General features: G+C 32.9%; 2 protein-coding genes across 4 annotated transcripts; both read right to left on the bottom strand.

Moving 5' to 3' along the window:
* Positions 1-266: 266 nt before the first annotated feature.
* On the bottom strand, positions 267-3,201 carry LOC100819457 (protein trichome birefringence-like 6). The gene is made up of 5 exons (XM_003553619.5): positions 2,283-3,201; positions 1,922-2,114; positions 1,636-1,826; positions 751-909; positions 267-648 (listed from the first exon to the last, which is right to left on the bottom strand). The coding sequence occupies exons 1-5, from the start codon at positions 2,933-2,935 to the stop codon at positions 351-353; spliced, it is 1,494 nt and encodes a 497-aa protein (XP_003553667.1). The 5' UTR covers positions 2,936-3,201; the 3' UTR covers positions 267-350.
* A 3,421-nt stretch (positions 3,202-6,622) lies between these two features.
* LOC100812716 (probable glutamyl endopeptidase, chloroplastic) lies at positions 6,623-12,602 on the bottom strand. Of its 3 annotated transcripts, none has more exons than XM_006604678.4 (11): positions 12,327-12,602; positions 10,685-11,672; positions 9,750-9,878; positions 9,112-9,411; positions 8,554-9,015; positions 8,354-8,419; positions 8,138-8,198; positions 7,921-8,070; positions 7,615-7,752; positions 7,154-7,473; positions 6,623-6,859 (listed from the first exon to the last, which is right to left on the bottom strand). In XM_006604678.4, coding segments are annotated over exons 1-11 (2,847 nt in total). In that variant the 5' UTR covers positions 12,559-12,602; the 3' UTR covers positions 6,623-6,858. The 3 variants fall into 3 exon arrangements, with proteins under 3 accessions (XP_006604741.1, XP_006604742.1, XP_006604740.1); XM_006604679.4 differs by having other exon boundaries at positions 6,623-6,856; XM_006604677.4 differs by having other exon boundaries at positions 6,623-7,473.
* Between the last annotated feature and the right edge of the window lie 3,252 nt (positions 12,603-15,854).

Below are 15,854 nucleotides of genomic sequence, written 5' to 3'. Positions count from 1 at the left end.
GTATTATCTTTAGTAGGGGTAGGGTTTAATGTTGTGGCCAACTTAGGATATGTATATATTCACAAAAGTTGGGGCGTTATAATGACATTCTTTGGTGTGAGAATAACAACTCCCCGGAAAGGAATACACACCTCATGGATCATGGATACAGTTCAACCCACTTTATTGTACTCCAAAATTTGAAGTTTCCTTCTTCGTTAACTTTTAGAATGAGGTGAACTGCAATCGTACTATGTTAAAGAGAACATAAAAATAAGTTAAACTCATGATGGAAGGGAATATATTTCACAAGGTGTAGTATATACATGTTATAGAAAAATGAAGGGAACAAGAGTTTGAACAGGTCGCTCTCATCTACTCTGTAAATGAAAATATAACAATTCATTCCATGTATCTGGAACCCCAGGAAGGCACCAATGGCTACAATCTTGAATCCTAGAGGACCGTGTTTTTCTCCCATAAATTGATGGGTGGCCATCGATCCTATATGCTGACAAACTAGTTATATTCAACAATGTCACGGGAGTTTTCATTTGCTTTATTACCTCCTCTACGATTATGTTCTTCTCTGGATAATTAGTGCTTAAGGTTTCATTGAGAGGAAGAGTGGCTTCTGTACAATGCCCTCCGGAATTCCAATCACCACCCCTGTTGCAAAGGATCAAGTTCTTACTAATCAGCTACTCTGAGCATCTTAGATTTGGGAAAATATAAGAGCTATTGTAGAATGAGTGGATATCAGAAGCAAACCTGAAATGTGATGGTGCTGAACTTCGAAAGAAAATGCGGGTTTTTCTATGATTAATGCGTTTGTCCACCCATGAAGCCCAAGTCTTCAAAGCTCTTCTGAAAGCTGTAGAAACATTTAGCTGGGGATGAACTACACTTCCTTCTTGGTAGTAATAAATCCTGTTATACAATCAAAGGTTTGTCAAATACAGTACTGAAAGGAAAACTAGAAATATAAGGGACAGATTTAATGATTAAGCTATGATTGGTCATTGTTCAAAAATAGGATGTTACAGCAGAAGCCAAAATTTTCAGCCCATTGAATTAGCACACACCCTCCCCGCAGTCAATTTTTTTAAGCATTTATGCATTCAGAAAATTAGAACCACTAGATAAATATCAGATGACTCGGATTTCATCTCAGCAAATGGGACTTAATGCATTCATTCATCAGTTTTGATTTGATGACTATGTAAATGCATGAATTTGGGCAACAAATCCATTACTTGAATTGGATTCTCTGCACTCTGCAGTCAAACAGAATGTATCGAGAATCTCTATCTATATATATATTTTTTTTTCATACATTAGAAGTTTATTTATAAGCTAAAAAAATTTCAACTATTGGATTATGAATGCAGAGAATTCCGGTCCATACATTACCAGAATGGAACACCACCATTCTTCTTCAATGAGACATTTTAGGCTACATTAAAGTTCAAGACTTTCTATTTTAGTGATTAGGAATCGTGTGGTGTTCAATCCTTTCTTTAACATAATTACACACTGGAATGCCCTACTTTAGAGATGAAAAGACTGAGTATAAAATGCAAGCATTAAACGACGCACACATCATCAAAAGGTTTCAAGGCCTAAAAAGTAAAAAACATAAAGAGAAGTGCTAACCCAGCTTGTGTTTTGGAATGTGACCACCAATGTGCAGTGTTGAAAACCACAATATCAGCTCCCCTCCATCTCGATGAACCATGATCAATGGCATCAATTCGCAAGGTTGGTCTTCGTTTCTGCCCTATTCTTGCCTTGCTTTCATGAACTAAGAAATGACTAACATAGTATTCAATTGTACATTGATAATCCTGAGAGATTGAAAATGCAAATATGAAAAATCGAATACTCCAGGACCAGCCATATATACACATTATAAAATCCAAGTAAGGTTCCGCAGAATTACCAGAAACCTGAAACTATAATTTCCCTTCTCTTTCGTGATTTTCCTTCCATGGGTCTCATATACTCTCGTTGGATCTTTAATAGCACCCAATAGCATGCACAACATTGATTCCCATTGGTTCCTATTAATCGAATCACCCACAAAAACAAGCCTTTTCCCCCTTATCAACTCCAGCATTTTTGTTGCATTGAACCTTTGCCAAAAAAAAAAACAAACACAGTACCCAAAAAGAAATCATTTTCTTCCTAAATACTGCATCAGTAGAAAAACAAAGCAGGAAACACTAAATTAAGAAATTCAAAAAAATAATTGACAAATTAATTATAAAAAAAAAGTTCCAAAAGATTGAAATTGAGAGTACCTTGGAAGGTCACACCCTTTGGCCTGCCATCTCCACTTAGTGTAGCTTCTATCCAATCTTCCATTTCCCTCACAATCAAAACCTTCATCTATGAAAGGACATGAATCTTTGGAATAAGGGGGATAGCTTTCATCAAAAACCCAATACCCTTTTGTTAAATCACACCCTTCAACTCCCTTCTGCTCAATCTTCTTCAAAATAGGAACTTGAGTTTTCCCAACTAAACCACCTGCTACTACCTTCTTCTCTTCCTTGCTGGGTACCCTCTCAGGTGAAGTTCCATACTCTTGCATTGACGTGAAATTAGCATTTGAGGCACCGACATGATGTCTTACAGGTTCAGATTTGAATCCAGAGATGCTTTTCTGGGTCCTAGCAAGACGGTTATCGATCAAAGTTGGAACTTTCACAACACTTATTACAGTGAAGTTTTTTGTCAAGGAATGACCAGTTAAAGGTGGAAGAACCACACTATCACCGACAGAAGAAGAAGTAGAAGTGTTGAAGTAAAGATGAATATGTTGGTGAATTGAAGGTGTGTAATTGGTGAGCCAAGTGGTGAAGGTGGAAAGGAAGAGGACGGAGGAAAAGATAGTGAATGAGAAGACCAAAAGCCTAGTGGGTTTGAAGGAGAAACTTCTCTGCCTCTCCATTGTGCTTCAAAACAGGTCAATGGTGGGGTGGGCAGTTAGAAGATTGTTAGTATCATGGTTCATGCACCATTTGATAATGGAACTTGCAAGAGAAAAATTAATAAATTAACTAAACCAATGTAGAAATAAACAAGTTAAAGCCACAAGAAGCCATTTGAGACACGGAATAATAAAACCTCATCTTTCCTGGTAAGTACTGTCCATCAGTTCACGGTGCTGAACTGGTGAATGGTGATGAGGCAAAAAATATTCCTTAGTTTATATCATAACTAAAATGAAAAAGAAAGAAAAAATATATATTTGTAGGGACTGGGTAGCTACGTACCTACGTCCTTATCTAGTGTGATTTGTCTAGTAGAGGTGATTTTCCATACTTGAGAATTGAGATATGTGTGTTTTAAGTATAATTTTTTTTTTTTGCAGTAAAAAAAGTATAATTTGTTTTAAAACAAAAATTAACTTTAAATGTATACATTTTATTTTTAAAAAACCGTTACAAAAATTTGTCTAATTAAATTGTATTCTTTTAGAAATTTAAAGATGTGTAGTGTTAAAAAATTAAAAAAGAAAATAAACAACACTCTTGATATATAAACTAAGAGTTTATTGCAAATGTAATGTTGTTTAAGCATTCATAATGTCCTAACGTGAGCTATAATGAAATGACAATAAAAAAAATAAGAAGAGAGGTCTTCAAAAAAGGAAAATTAGGAAAGTCAACAACAGTATTTATTTAAGAAAAAAGTTGAAAAAACCAACAAAAAAAAATGTTAGTACTCCACGCGTTCCTCATGAAGACGACAGTTTTTAATTGAGTATGTTAAAAATAAAGTAAAATTTTAATTATTTTTCTTCCTTGGAGATCATGAGTCATGTTTGTTGTTTTTTTGTTTTGTATATTTTAGGAAAAGAAAGTGAAAAAAGGAAATTTTATGTTTTTTTAATTTTTTAGGTTGACAAGAGATATGTTCTTGTTCCAACGTATCTTCAAGTGCACTACGGAAATCAAACTTAAGTAATTTGTCGGATAGAAAATAACTTGTGTGTTGAGTTATTTTTAAAGAAAAATACTTGTTTTAATTGTGTGACAAAGAGTCACTAAGGCGTTAGACCTTGAAACGATGTTGAATTTTAAGAAAACATCAAAGAGAATCGCTTAAGGCATTGAACTTTGAAGCGATCTTGTATAATGTGCAATTTTCATGGAAAAAAAGGATAATTGAGTGATTATTTGTTTGTGTAGAAAAGGGAAAACCTCAAATATACTTTATAAAGTCAAGCAAGTCAGATACCGAACATGATTTTTACAAAAATTTATTCATACATTATTGAAACACTATCAAGCAAGTCAAAGACCTAGCGTGGAGTGCACGAAATGTGAAAAAAGATTTCAGGTTTACGGTAAACTTTATAGAGTCGAGGAAGTTGAAGACCCAGCATGACATTCACTAAATTTCACACTTGTTTATTAAAACACCTCCAAGCAAGTTGGAGATCTAACACAGAGTGCACAAAATATAAGCGTGTAGTAAAGAGTACTAACATATAATTTCAAAATGATTAATGTGACGTCAAGTAATGAGACACGTACAAATAAATCGAATGGGAATAGAAACGATAGAATAAAAGCGAGAAATATACTTAGAAATTAAGGATGTGAGGTTAAAACATGAGAAAAATAAATAAGTGATGAAATATTTACAATACATTACGAACTAACCAAACAATGATAAATAAAATAAAAAAAATAATAGAGTCAAAACAAGAAAAAGGATGGTGCAAATAACAGTCTTTACTTCATTTTGGGCTATGCTAGAAAGGAATGGAGGTGACATGTAAAGGGAGGTGTAACTAGTGGTATTCATTTTAGGCACAATTATTTTTTTTTAAAAAAGGGTTAGACCCAATGTGAAAGAAAAAAATGTATATGTGAAAAGGAGGTGCTAATAACAATTTTATTTTGTTTTTGTTTTTGTTTTTTTATTATAAAAAAATGGACAACAAATATTTACAAAAACAAAATTATAAGAATGTCATCCGTCAAGGTTCATTGACGAGTTGAAATGAATCAAACAAAAGATCAAAACAAAGAGGAGAAGGGAGAGAGGAAAGAGTGAAAGAAAGAAAAACAAAAGAAAATGAAACAGATGAAAGGAATAAAAGGATACCTAGAGGTTTCCCCCATATACCGACTGAAATGTCAAACGATGTGATGCAGTGAGTTTATTTTGTCTCCTCAAGATTCATATCTCTTTTTTTTTATAGTGTTCTTTCTCCTTTCATCCATTATAATTCTTTTTTTTCATTATTATTTTTTTCCTATTTTATTTTTCTTTTTTCTTTTTTTTCTTTCCTTTTTGTTCTTTTTCCTGTTCTTTCCTTTTTTTTTCCTTTTTCCGTTTTCTTTTTCCTTCCTCTTTTTTTGTTTTCTTTCTTTCATTTTTTTTTCTATTTTTCTTCTTCTTTTTCGTTTTTTATTTTAATTTTTCTTTTTTTAAAAAAAAAAATTCTAACAAAATTAGGATCTGACACATAATATTTAAGGATTTAACTAAGAAGTTAATAGACAGATTAATTACGAATGTAAAAATCTAAACATTATTAATCAAACAAAATTCATATTTAATATAATTTTTATGGTGTGTTTGAAGAAACAATGAGTGGATAATTTTGAGAGAAAAAACTAATTTTTAAGTGCGTTTATATATGTGTTTATGTTGTTCGATGTATTATTTTTGATTGAAATGATTTCGTATCATGATGAGAAAAAATAAATAGAGGTGCAGCATCGAAAAAGCTGGAAATATATGTGGACCTGTTCATAATCATTTTGCCATGGCATCTTTTGAAGCTGAGACTGATTATTTGTTGCTTGCGCTTGCTTTATTAACGCGAACCACAGTTGGGCCAGTATTTCAGCCGAAATGCAATTGGGTTGGGCTAGATAGGCCCAGCAGAAGTTCCGCAGCAGTCCAAAGTGTTTTTCTTATGCCTTCGATTCTTGTTTTAGTGTTAGATTTCGATCAATTTCCTCACTCGCTGTTTGGATTTTTCGTTCCGTTTATTCCTATGATTTACTGAATATGTTTTGAAAACTGACAATGGTAAAGCAGCCATATTAGAATTTTAGGTTCCCATTCAGCCTATTTGATTTGTAATTTTCTTCCCATTCAACGTGAATTCCATTGATGAGATTCATATACGTTTGTAGTTTGTCAGTAAAAGAAAAGTGAAGAGAAGGGAGGGGGAGAGGAAGGTTAGAGGATAGAATCACATTTTCGCACATTCACGCGACTCACTCAGTTAGCAACTTGGAACGGTAAAGACAAATCATTTTTGTAATAATTAGCAAAAGCAAGACATAGAAATAGAAATTGGTTTCTCCTATAGTCCTATTTGATTTGGATCTTTAAGCAAAGTCTAATTGTTATTTTTACTGAGCAATTTTTTTACTTTTATATTATTCACTCCCTCACCCCCCAACCCCCTAATGTTCTCTTGTTTTTTAAAATAAAAAACACGCTTTACAACATTTTTATAAAATGAAACCAAAAAGGAAGAATGAGTAGTGTGGTTATTCCTCAAGTATATTAGATTGCTTTGTGAAATTATTCAGCTAAGCCGCTATGGAGCCTTCTGAAAACACGAGCAACAGATGATGAACCATCCTGTTAAATCATGAAGATATTTTGGCAACTTGTCACTGCACTAGCAATGCTATTATTGCTTTAGTAGTTTTTAAAGGATTACATGATATCATGGAGTGCATTTGGTATCCCCGTACTTGCAATGCAAGTGAAACCTGTCAATTTGAATGTGTTCTATTCTCCCAGTGAAGGGTATCTTGCTGCTCTGTCTTCCACATGCATCATTTGGATGCTTCTATTCTAATCCTTGGCAGTCTGAAATCAGATCATTCTTCTTCTACATCATTAAAAGCTCAAGGTAAAAAGTAGGCAAATATGGAGAAAATAAGCAACAAGAATCATTAATGTGTTTTACTATTATAATTCTTTGGTTGCTTGAAATGCGAAAGTTACATTTAAATAAAATAGCAACAAGCAGGCACGCTGGCATACTACTCTTCACAAGGTGGCAAGAATATGTCCAACCTATACAGGGATTTACTGTTCGCAAATTTACCATTATAAAAAAATAATTAACTTTCAGTGGAAGGTGCTTATTGGAATTAAAATTTAGGACTGAAGATGTGATTACCACAAGTATGATCTTGGCAGAGAATGAAATTCTTCATACTCAAGATCAGACACCTCTCCACTGCCACCTCCGCTTGTTGCAACCACTTTGCTTTCAGCATCTATGGTTCCTTTGCTAACTTGTTCTTTGACTGTGCCAGTAGCATGGTCTTCTACTGCATCAGAACTGTTTGATACACAGTGTTTATACAGCCATCTATCTGTTTCCCAAAGGACATGCATGATGCTTTCTCTGGCAGTGTAACCGTGACTCTCATGAGGCAAAATCACCAGCCGACAAAGAGCACCATGACCCTTTAGAGCGTTGAAAAACCTGCCTGACTGCATAGCAGGACAAAGGGTAAGCAGCAAGCAATTGGCTAAAGAAAGACTCCAGGTTTCTTCCAAAATATAAAAATACAGCAATAGCCAATTAATTGTCACAGCTTATAAGAATAGTTCAGGCAGCAATTCCTCTCTTACCTGCATGGTTAATGTTCCTGGATTGTTATCCTCTTCCCCATGAATAAGCAAGATGGGCTTCTTAACTTTATTAGCCGACATAAAAGGACTCATCTCTACATAAGTATTAGTGGCCTCCCAAAGAGTTCTGTCTTCATTCTACAGAAAGAAGTGGAGAAAGACATAAGACCCTCATTCTAAAATACACTCACGAGGTAACATGCAATTCAAGAGTAGGGTGTGAAAGCATATTAGAAAGAACCGTAGGACAAAAGAAAAGACAATTATGGGAACTGGAAGGATAAAAAAAGCCATTATAGTCAATACCTGAAAACCAAAAGGAGTAAGTGTTCTGTTGTAAGCACCAGAACGAGCAATTCCACAACAGAAAAGATGTGGTGCATGTGCCAGGAGGTTAGCAGCCATGAATGCACCATATGAATGTCCGCCAACAGCTATTTTCTTCGGATCAGCCACCTAGATGTGACAAGTGACTGTCAGACCAAAAACTTCATATTCTCTATACAGTAAAAATAAAGCTTACCCCACGCCGGATGACTTCCTCCACAGCAGCCTCTGCACTTGCAACTAATTGTTCTACATACCTGGAACATAGATATTTGGTTTTATATCAGATAAACACTAAAGCTTATTAGTTATGAGAAAATGAGTATAAAATTCATGGTGCTCGAGAAGAATTATTTAGTGATAAGTATATGGTAAAGATTCCACAGCTATAACAATATCATTATCAAGTTACCTATCATTTGCCTCTTCATTACCCTCGCCAATAATAGGAATGGTAGGCCCAGATAGAATTGCAAACCTGCAGTATTCAAAGAACAGTCCAGCTTATCTATCACAAAATATTTATTGAGTGGGGAACACAGAAACCAAGTAAAATAATGTTAAATCAGAAATAGACAAACAACACCCATAATTGGCAAAGACAATCAATACCTTCTGGCCAGCCAAAGAAGGGCTGATGTGGATCCTATTCCAGCAAATTCATTTGGAGAACCACGAACTTGTCCAGCAGCATCTTTGCTTTTAAATTCTCCTGGGTAAGACCAAACCAGGCATGGCAAAGGGCCATCTGTTGATGGATTGTAACCTGGTGGCAGGTATAATGTAGCAGTAAGTTGAACCCCGTCTTTTCTTTGATACTTGATCATCTCTTTCTGCAATGATGCGAGCTGAGGATATGGATGAGGGAAATTTGTAACCTGAACTACTTTTTTATCTGGCCAGCTAACAAAATAATACTGGGTGTTTTCAGTTTTTGACTCTTTAGAAGTCAGTATCTTCAGTTTATCTAAATACAAATACCCTTCTTCCTGGTCAGACATTAGAGCAACAACAGTCTCATAATACTTTTCCTTATTGCTCTCCCAGATTCGCTCCATTTTTTTACCAGTGTTTCTGTAACATTTTGGTTCAAACCATTATATCATAAATTAGAATCTGGGAGAACTGAGAACATATGGGAAACAAAAAACAGAAAATTAAGACACTTACATGTCAAACAGATCAAGGAATGGAATGTTTCCTTCTGGTGTAGCACCAATCCCATTCAGTATAATATATCTTCCTTCATCACTTTCCTTCTTAATCCTGGCAATAATGTATGTCCCAGCTTGAGTTCTCCGCATCATAGGAGAGCCGGGATCAGAGTACACATCTTCTGAAGATCTATCAAATAGGATGCGTGGAGCTACATCTTCAGATCCAGGAGAGACTACCCATGTTCTTATTTTCCGTGTTTTGTACCAGGATTCATATACCAAAGCCAGTGAATCATCACACCATGAAACCCCTCTGTAGATATGGAAAGCAGAAACATAGTCCCAGACTTTAGAAGGTAAACACAATATTATTGTGTCCAGACTATGTAAGTGGCACGCAAACCAACGCAAATGTTGGTCACGATGATCAAGATATAGCAAGTACAGCATTAGGATAGACAATTTGAAAACGCACAAGACTTGGCATTCAAACCAGTTTCAACAGTCAGAAGCATATTTGCAATACCAAGGAGCAATGACTGGTTTTGGAAAAGGATCCAATAATGTCCATATATGTCATCGTGACTACACTGACAAGCAGATAAATATAAAGAGAAGAAACCAATGCAAATCAATAAATTGTATCCATACCCATAGCGGAAATCAAGCTTGTGTAATATTGTTGGCTGTTCACCTTCTAGTGGTTCAGCAGGCTGTGTATAAATTATATCACGAGGAGAAATTTCCACCTTTGCATCACCTCCATCTTGAGTTTCTACCCTAGAAACCTCAAATGAAGCAATTTAAACAGATACATAAATCAAAAACAATTCCACATACAACAAATGGGACTATAAAACCAACAACGTAAATGAAGGAAAAAACATTCAGAATCTTATATTGAATAAAAGAAGTCCTAAGTTTGATTGTGAATGAAGGATGAAACATCTAATTAAGAGAAGTGCAAATGATGAGAACACTGGAAGTCAGTTGAAGAAAATAACCATATGTAATCGAACATTGACCTACACATAAACCTATATTTGAAATACCTGAACATAATATTCCATGAGCACACATCCTCAAATATATATGATGCAAAATCAACATAAATGTTATTTTAGCAGGGGAGACTATAAATGTACTTTAACCTCTCTGAATGTGTATAAAAATATCCATGATATGTCATAATTAAACTGTCAATCAGTAACAATAAATAATTCCATACTTATATATATAATTCATGCATCCAGTTTGTGCTCATGCCCTTCAAGTGGATAATACACGTCTATACAGGCATGCTCAGCTATAGACCACAAAGATTGCTCTTATAAAGTGCATGTTTAGTAATATTTGCATGTCAATGAACTTGAACATTGAAGACACTCTTGGGAAGTTTAAGTTTTTAAGCACTTTAAAATTTTCAGAGAAAATAATGAAAGCAAACACGACTGCATATTTAAATGTCTAAATTATAAAATTTAAATAAATAAATTCCTTATAAGTTTAATTAAATTATAGTAATTTGTAAAGTCCCCAAGGCACATGCCCGAGCAGAAACTATAAATTTAAAATTCATCCAGTACCAGTAAAGAGTAGATGGCGTATCAGCTCTCCAATTAATGGAACGCATCCCTTTTCGCACACTATTGAATGCAATTGGAATGTCCTCAGCAAGGGGCAAGTTACAGAGCTCCCTGATTAATTTTCCATCAGCACTCCATAACTCTACCTTCTTTGGAAATCTTCCATAAGTTACAATGAAGGAGTATGGCCTGTGAAGTGAACTAATCAAAATGTACTTCTGATCTGGGGAAGGGTCCATAGATGTATAAACCGCTGGTGGGCCAATTTCTTTTGTAGTACCATCCAAAGAAGCCAAAACAAGCTGTGAGGTGGCATAGTAGTCAAACAAATCTTCATCGTATTCATCCTTCAGCAAATCCTGGAATGTTCTTACTTGAATAGTGCTTCTCGCCTCGTTGGATTGAATTTTTGGGCAACTGGGAACCAAAGGTTTCTTTGGAGGAGCTCCACGGGATGATGGAATGGTGCAAACTAACAATGAACAATTATTTACCCAAACATAATTGTCAAAAACTGCATTCAAATGTACATTAGGTGACTGAAACAACTTTCTAGCTATCCCTGTTTTCACATCTGCAATCCATACTGTGAGTTTACTGCTATCATGGTCCTCCTCATTCACACGAGTGCTAAAGGACAAATGACAACCATCAGGAGACCAAGAAACAAAATTTATTTTAGCACCAACGGGGAAACCAGACACCTCAGTCTCTGGCCCTAATGTACCATCAGGAAGAATTTGATGGATCCCTATAGCAGTGTAGAATGACATGCGACTCCTAGTATTGCACTTTCCATCAATACGTATACCAGCCAACTTTTCCTCCGGCCTTGCTATTTCTGCCAGTGGAGGTAAAGCTCTTCGCTTGAGAAAAATAATTTTGTCCCTAAGTGGTGAAAATGACAATGCAGGTACAGGTGGAGCATCAACAATATCACTGATCACAGATGGAGGGACGTGATATCTTACTCCTACAGTTGACTCATCTAGCATTGGTCAATCAAAATAAAGGTCAGCAACTAAAAACAGTAAAGCAATCCAAACAATTTATATTTTCGTACTAGAAATCTAAAATCACATAATTCTTGTGAAATCTCCTTTTTGTCACAAGCATATGTGTTTTTTAATTTATCGCACCTGAATTATTAACATAAAATAATATAGATGTGAATATGCGTTTTACAACTATGTCCATGTTCTAGTCCAATCAGAAGCTCAAAATACTATGTGACTGAGGCTCCAATACATAAGCACCAAGGATTATATGACCGAAAATGAAGTGAGTCTCTTCGCTTCATATGCCAAACTAATCATCAGTGGCTCAAACTTTAGCATTGTTCATGTAAAACTCTATACTATCAGTCTATCAGTGAAAAAGGTGACAAATCATCGAATTAAACACGATATTTCACTAGCTGCAAAAGATTTGCAAAATAAGTTCATTGATACAACTAATAGTGTATTAACAAAAGATAATTGAGTGAACATGCGTGAAAATGCGTCAAAAGATTAACAAGAGCATCAATACACAACGCTTCCGGAATCGAAACGCTGAGTAAGAAGGAAAAAAAAAAAGCAGAACATAATTTTTCTGGATAACCGTAAAAAAACAGTAGTGAAGAAATACGTGTTGAGCTAACCATCGTAATCAGCGGAAGCAGCGGCGTTGGCAGAGGAAGAAATGGAGGCAGCCGCGGCGTCTTGAGCGGGAGCAGCGGCAAGAGGTGCTAAATTGCGCAACCGCGAGGAAGCCATGGAAGCGAAGTTGGCAGCGGTTCGGTGACGGAGCGTGAGGCGCAACGGAGGAGCGAGAGGAAGAAGAGAGGAATTAGAAGGGAGCAAAAAGCGATTATACAGTTTGTCAAGTCGCATCGAAGTTGGTCGGTATATCCGCTGCCACTGATGCTAAGTACTCAAGCCAGTCCACTCCCAATGCCTATATGTAGTAGAGACAAAAAAAAAATTAGTTAGTTATAAGTTAGTTAAAGATTTAGTTACTTGTAACTTGATTATTAGTTTAGTTTGTTACAAATTAATTTAGTTAATTATAAATTTAATTATATAAGATTTAATGTATATAAAAATTGATTTGTTTATTTTGAGTATGTAATATTCAATTTTTTTTCTTTCCTTTTATCTTTCTACCTAATTTTAACTTTATTGCAATATGTAAATGAAAATATTTTTTTTTCTCTCACACATACTCACCATTCATCATTTTTTATTTATTTATGAAAGATCAAATGTATTAGCCGTTGACTCTTACAATCACCAATAACAATCATAATCGATTGCTCCTCTTCTCTTTCCGTTAGTTCCAACTCAACATAAATTCCAAGTTCAGGTTATCACAGTTTGTCAACAAGCAAAGTGTTGCTCACCTAACAATTTTTTATCAAGACAAATCATATGAACATATACTTGGAGTACCAAAGTTAAGAGCAACCAGAATAATTTTTGTGAAAATAAAGAATATCAGTGGAAAGCGAAAGAGGAACCAAAACAGTTTCCATTTGTATAGTTAGAGTAAGTTTCTTTATGTCTATCACTATCTAATTTTAACCTACAAAGTGTTTGATTAAATGCTTCTTAAGATTTTGACTTGTTATTTGGCTTGTTTTGATGATTTTTAACTTCTGCCATGTGTGGTGGTTAAATATTGTTTATTTGTTAGCTTCTGTCATTAGTTGTTAAATATTGGTTATTGTTGGTTCATAAAGTGTTTGTGAAAAGTCCTCATAGAAGACAGATTTTGTGATTATTCTATTTTGTTGATGTAAACTTTTTGTCATGGATGGTTAAACATTGAATTATTATTTTGCTTCTGCTCTTAATGGTTAAGTCTCGTTGCCTTGAGGTATAGTTTTTGCTTGGTGGTTAAGCTTTTATAGTTTCATGGATTAATAATGATTTGAGCTTCTGCCAAATGGTCTTATTGTTAATTTCATTTGATGGTTAAGCTTTGATGCTTATTTTTTACTCTTGGAAAAAGATTGAGAAAGCTAAAGTTAATCGAAGATTTATAGAAGTTTCTGTCTTGGCCGATGTATTTTTGGCATGTTTAGTTATATTCTAAGTCTTCAAATTTCATTTTTATTTCCTTTGATGATGATGTATTGTCTTCTCCAAGATGGAAGGTTGGGGTATTAGAGATAAAAATTAGTTTAATTAGCTACAAGTGAGTTAAAAATTAATTTAATTAGTTACAAGTTAGTTATTTGTTTAGTTTGTTAAAATTTAGTTTAGTTAGTTATAAATTAGTTATATAAGACTCAATGTATTATGTAAAAATTGATTTTAAACATTATTTAAAGTAATACCCCAGTTTCTCTTTCTTTTTCTTTCTATTTATTTACCTTCAAATTTATCAATAAGTACCAAAAATATTTGCTAATAAATCATCAAATTTTAAGATTTAGTTTTTTTTTTAGTACGCTCTTAGGTGCAAAATATCATCAATTTTGATTTTTGTGGATTATTAATTTTTAACAAGAACTTAGTTAATCATCTATAATAATATCTTCACTTCTCATCATATTTTTTCATCTATAAATATCTTACTAAAGATATCTAAAGAGTTCTACTCAAAGAAAAATTATAAATGAACATTTATGTTGGTTGACACTAAAAAATATAAAAGATATTTTTTTTAATTTAAGAATCTCTTAATTAATTTACACTCTTTAAGAAGTTAATAACATTAAAATTATTAATAAGTTGTATTATTTTTTTAAAATCATCCTTAGAATTATTGGAACTACTAATTTTTCTCTTAACTTTAATGTATTTTACACTGATATATATATATATATATATATATATAGTCTCATTCAATTTTCACAAGAGAGATAATTTATTTATCTTTTTAATTGATAAAATTTATTATAAATTAATTAAGAGTATTATAGTAAAATAAATAATATTAAAAATAACTTTTAAAAAATCTTATAAAAATAGAAAAATAAATCTAAAAAAAAGTCTTATATTTAAAAACAAAGATAATACTTTATGAGTGTCAATTACCATATCATAAGCTAGAAATTTAAATTAGAAAGATTTAATTGAAGTACACAAACGTGTGTTGTCAAAGAAATATTTTTTTCTTGGAATTTTTACAATAAATATTTTTTAAATCATCTATACGATAATGATTTACGTGTTATGATCAAGTTTTATACTTACAACTTTATCAATAATTTTTAAAAGAACTGGAATGAAATTATGACGGAATAATGAGTGTAATTCGTAATTTTTATATAATTTAAACTATTTGAAAATAAATTTAAAATTATATAATATACTGAAAATGTATATCAGTATAACGAGTTCGAGAAAAAATAGTTTATATTTTTTAGCAGGCTAGATATATCAAATTTATCTACTGCGGCTGCATTATTTACTTTACTTGTTTAACCTGTTTCCCATTTAACATAATAATTTATAATATTAATTATTTATAAAAATAGAATATATGAATGTTTATTTATTGTTAACAATTCAGTAACAAAATAATAAAAGCGCTAATGAACTATGATATTTTCAACAAAAAAAATAATAAATTTATAATTGAGATTCTACAGTAAATATTTTAATTTTTGTATTATTATCAACAATGAATATTTGATTGGAAAAATTGATCGGTACAATATTTCTTGCTTATACTGGTGATAAAGGAAAAATAAAGAACGATTAAATTAAGGTTTGAAAAATTTTACAAGTTTCACAAATTTTGTCAAAGCTAGTTTTTTATTTCTCAAATTTAAAATTGTTTTTTTTCTCCATTTTTGTCCCTTGGCTTAATGACCTTAGATTAACTACTTATATATACTTATGCATGGCCAACAGATTGGCTCCTCTCAAAAAAAAAAAAAACACTGACAAATATTATATCATTATTTGTCACATTAGAGAGATTAAATATGTAAAAGTTGAAGGTCGATTTTTTAAAATATGTTAAAGTTCACTTTATTATCTCTAAAATGTAAAAGTTTGACTTGTCTATGTTGTGATACTATTATATTATATATGTAGAACAAAAATAACACATGACAAATAATAATGTGACAATCTATTAGTCACATTAATGAGTATATTATGTTGTTAGCCTGAAACACAAAAATTGGTCTAATTATAAAAATAAGCAAAGTACTAAAAATATTTGCCAAAAG

The sequence above is a fragment of the Glycine max genome, chromosome 19 (assembly GCF_000004515.6).
Source record: "Glycine max cultivar Williams 82 chromosome 19, Glycine_max_v4.0, whole genome shotgun sequence".
Taxonomy (NCBI): domain Eukaryota; kingdom Viridiplantae; phylum Streptophyta; class Magnoliopsida; order Fabales; family Fabaceae; genus Glycine; species Glycine max.
This window is presented reverse-complemented; position numbering and strand designations above follow the sequence as displayed.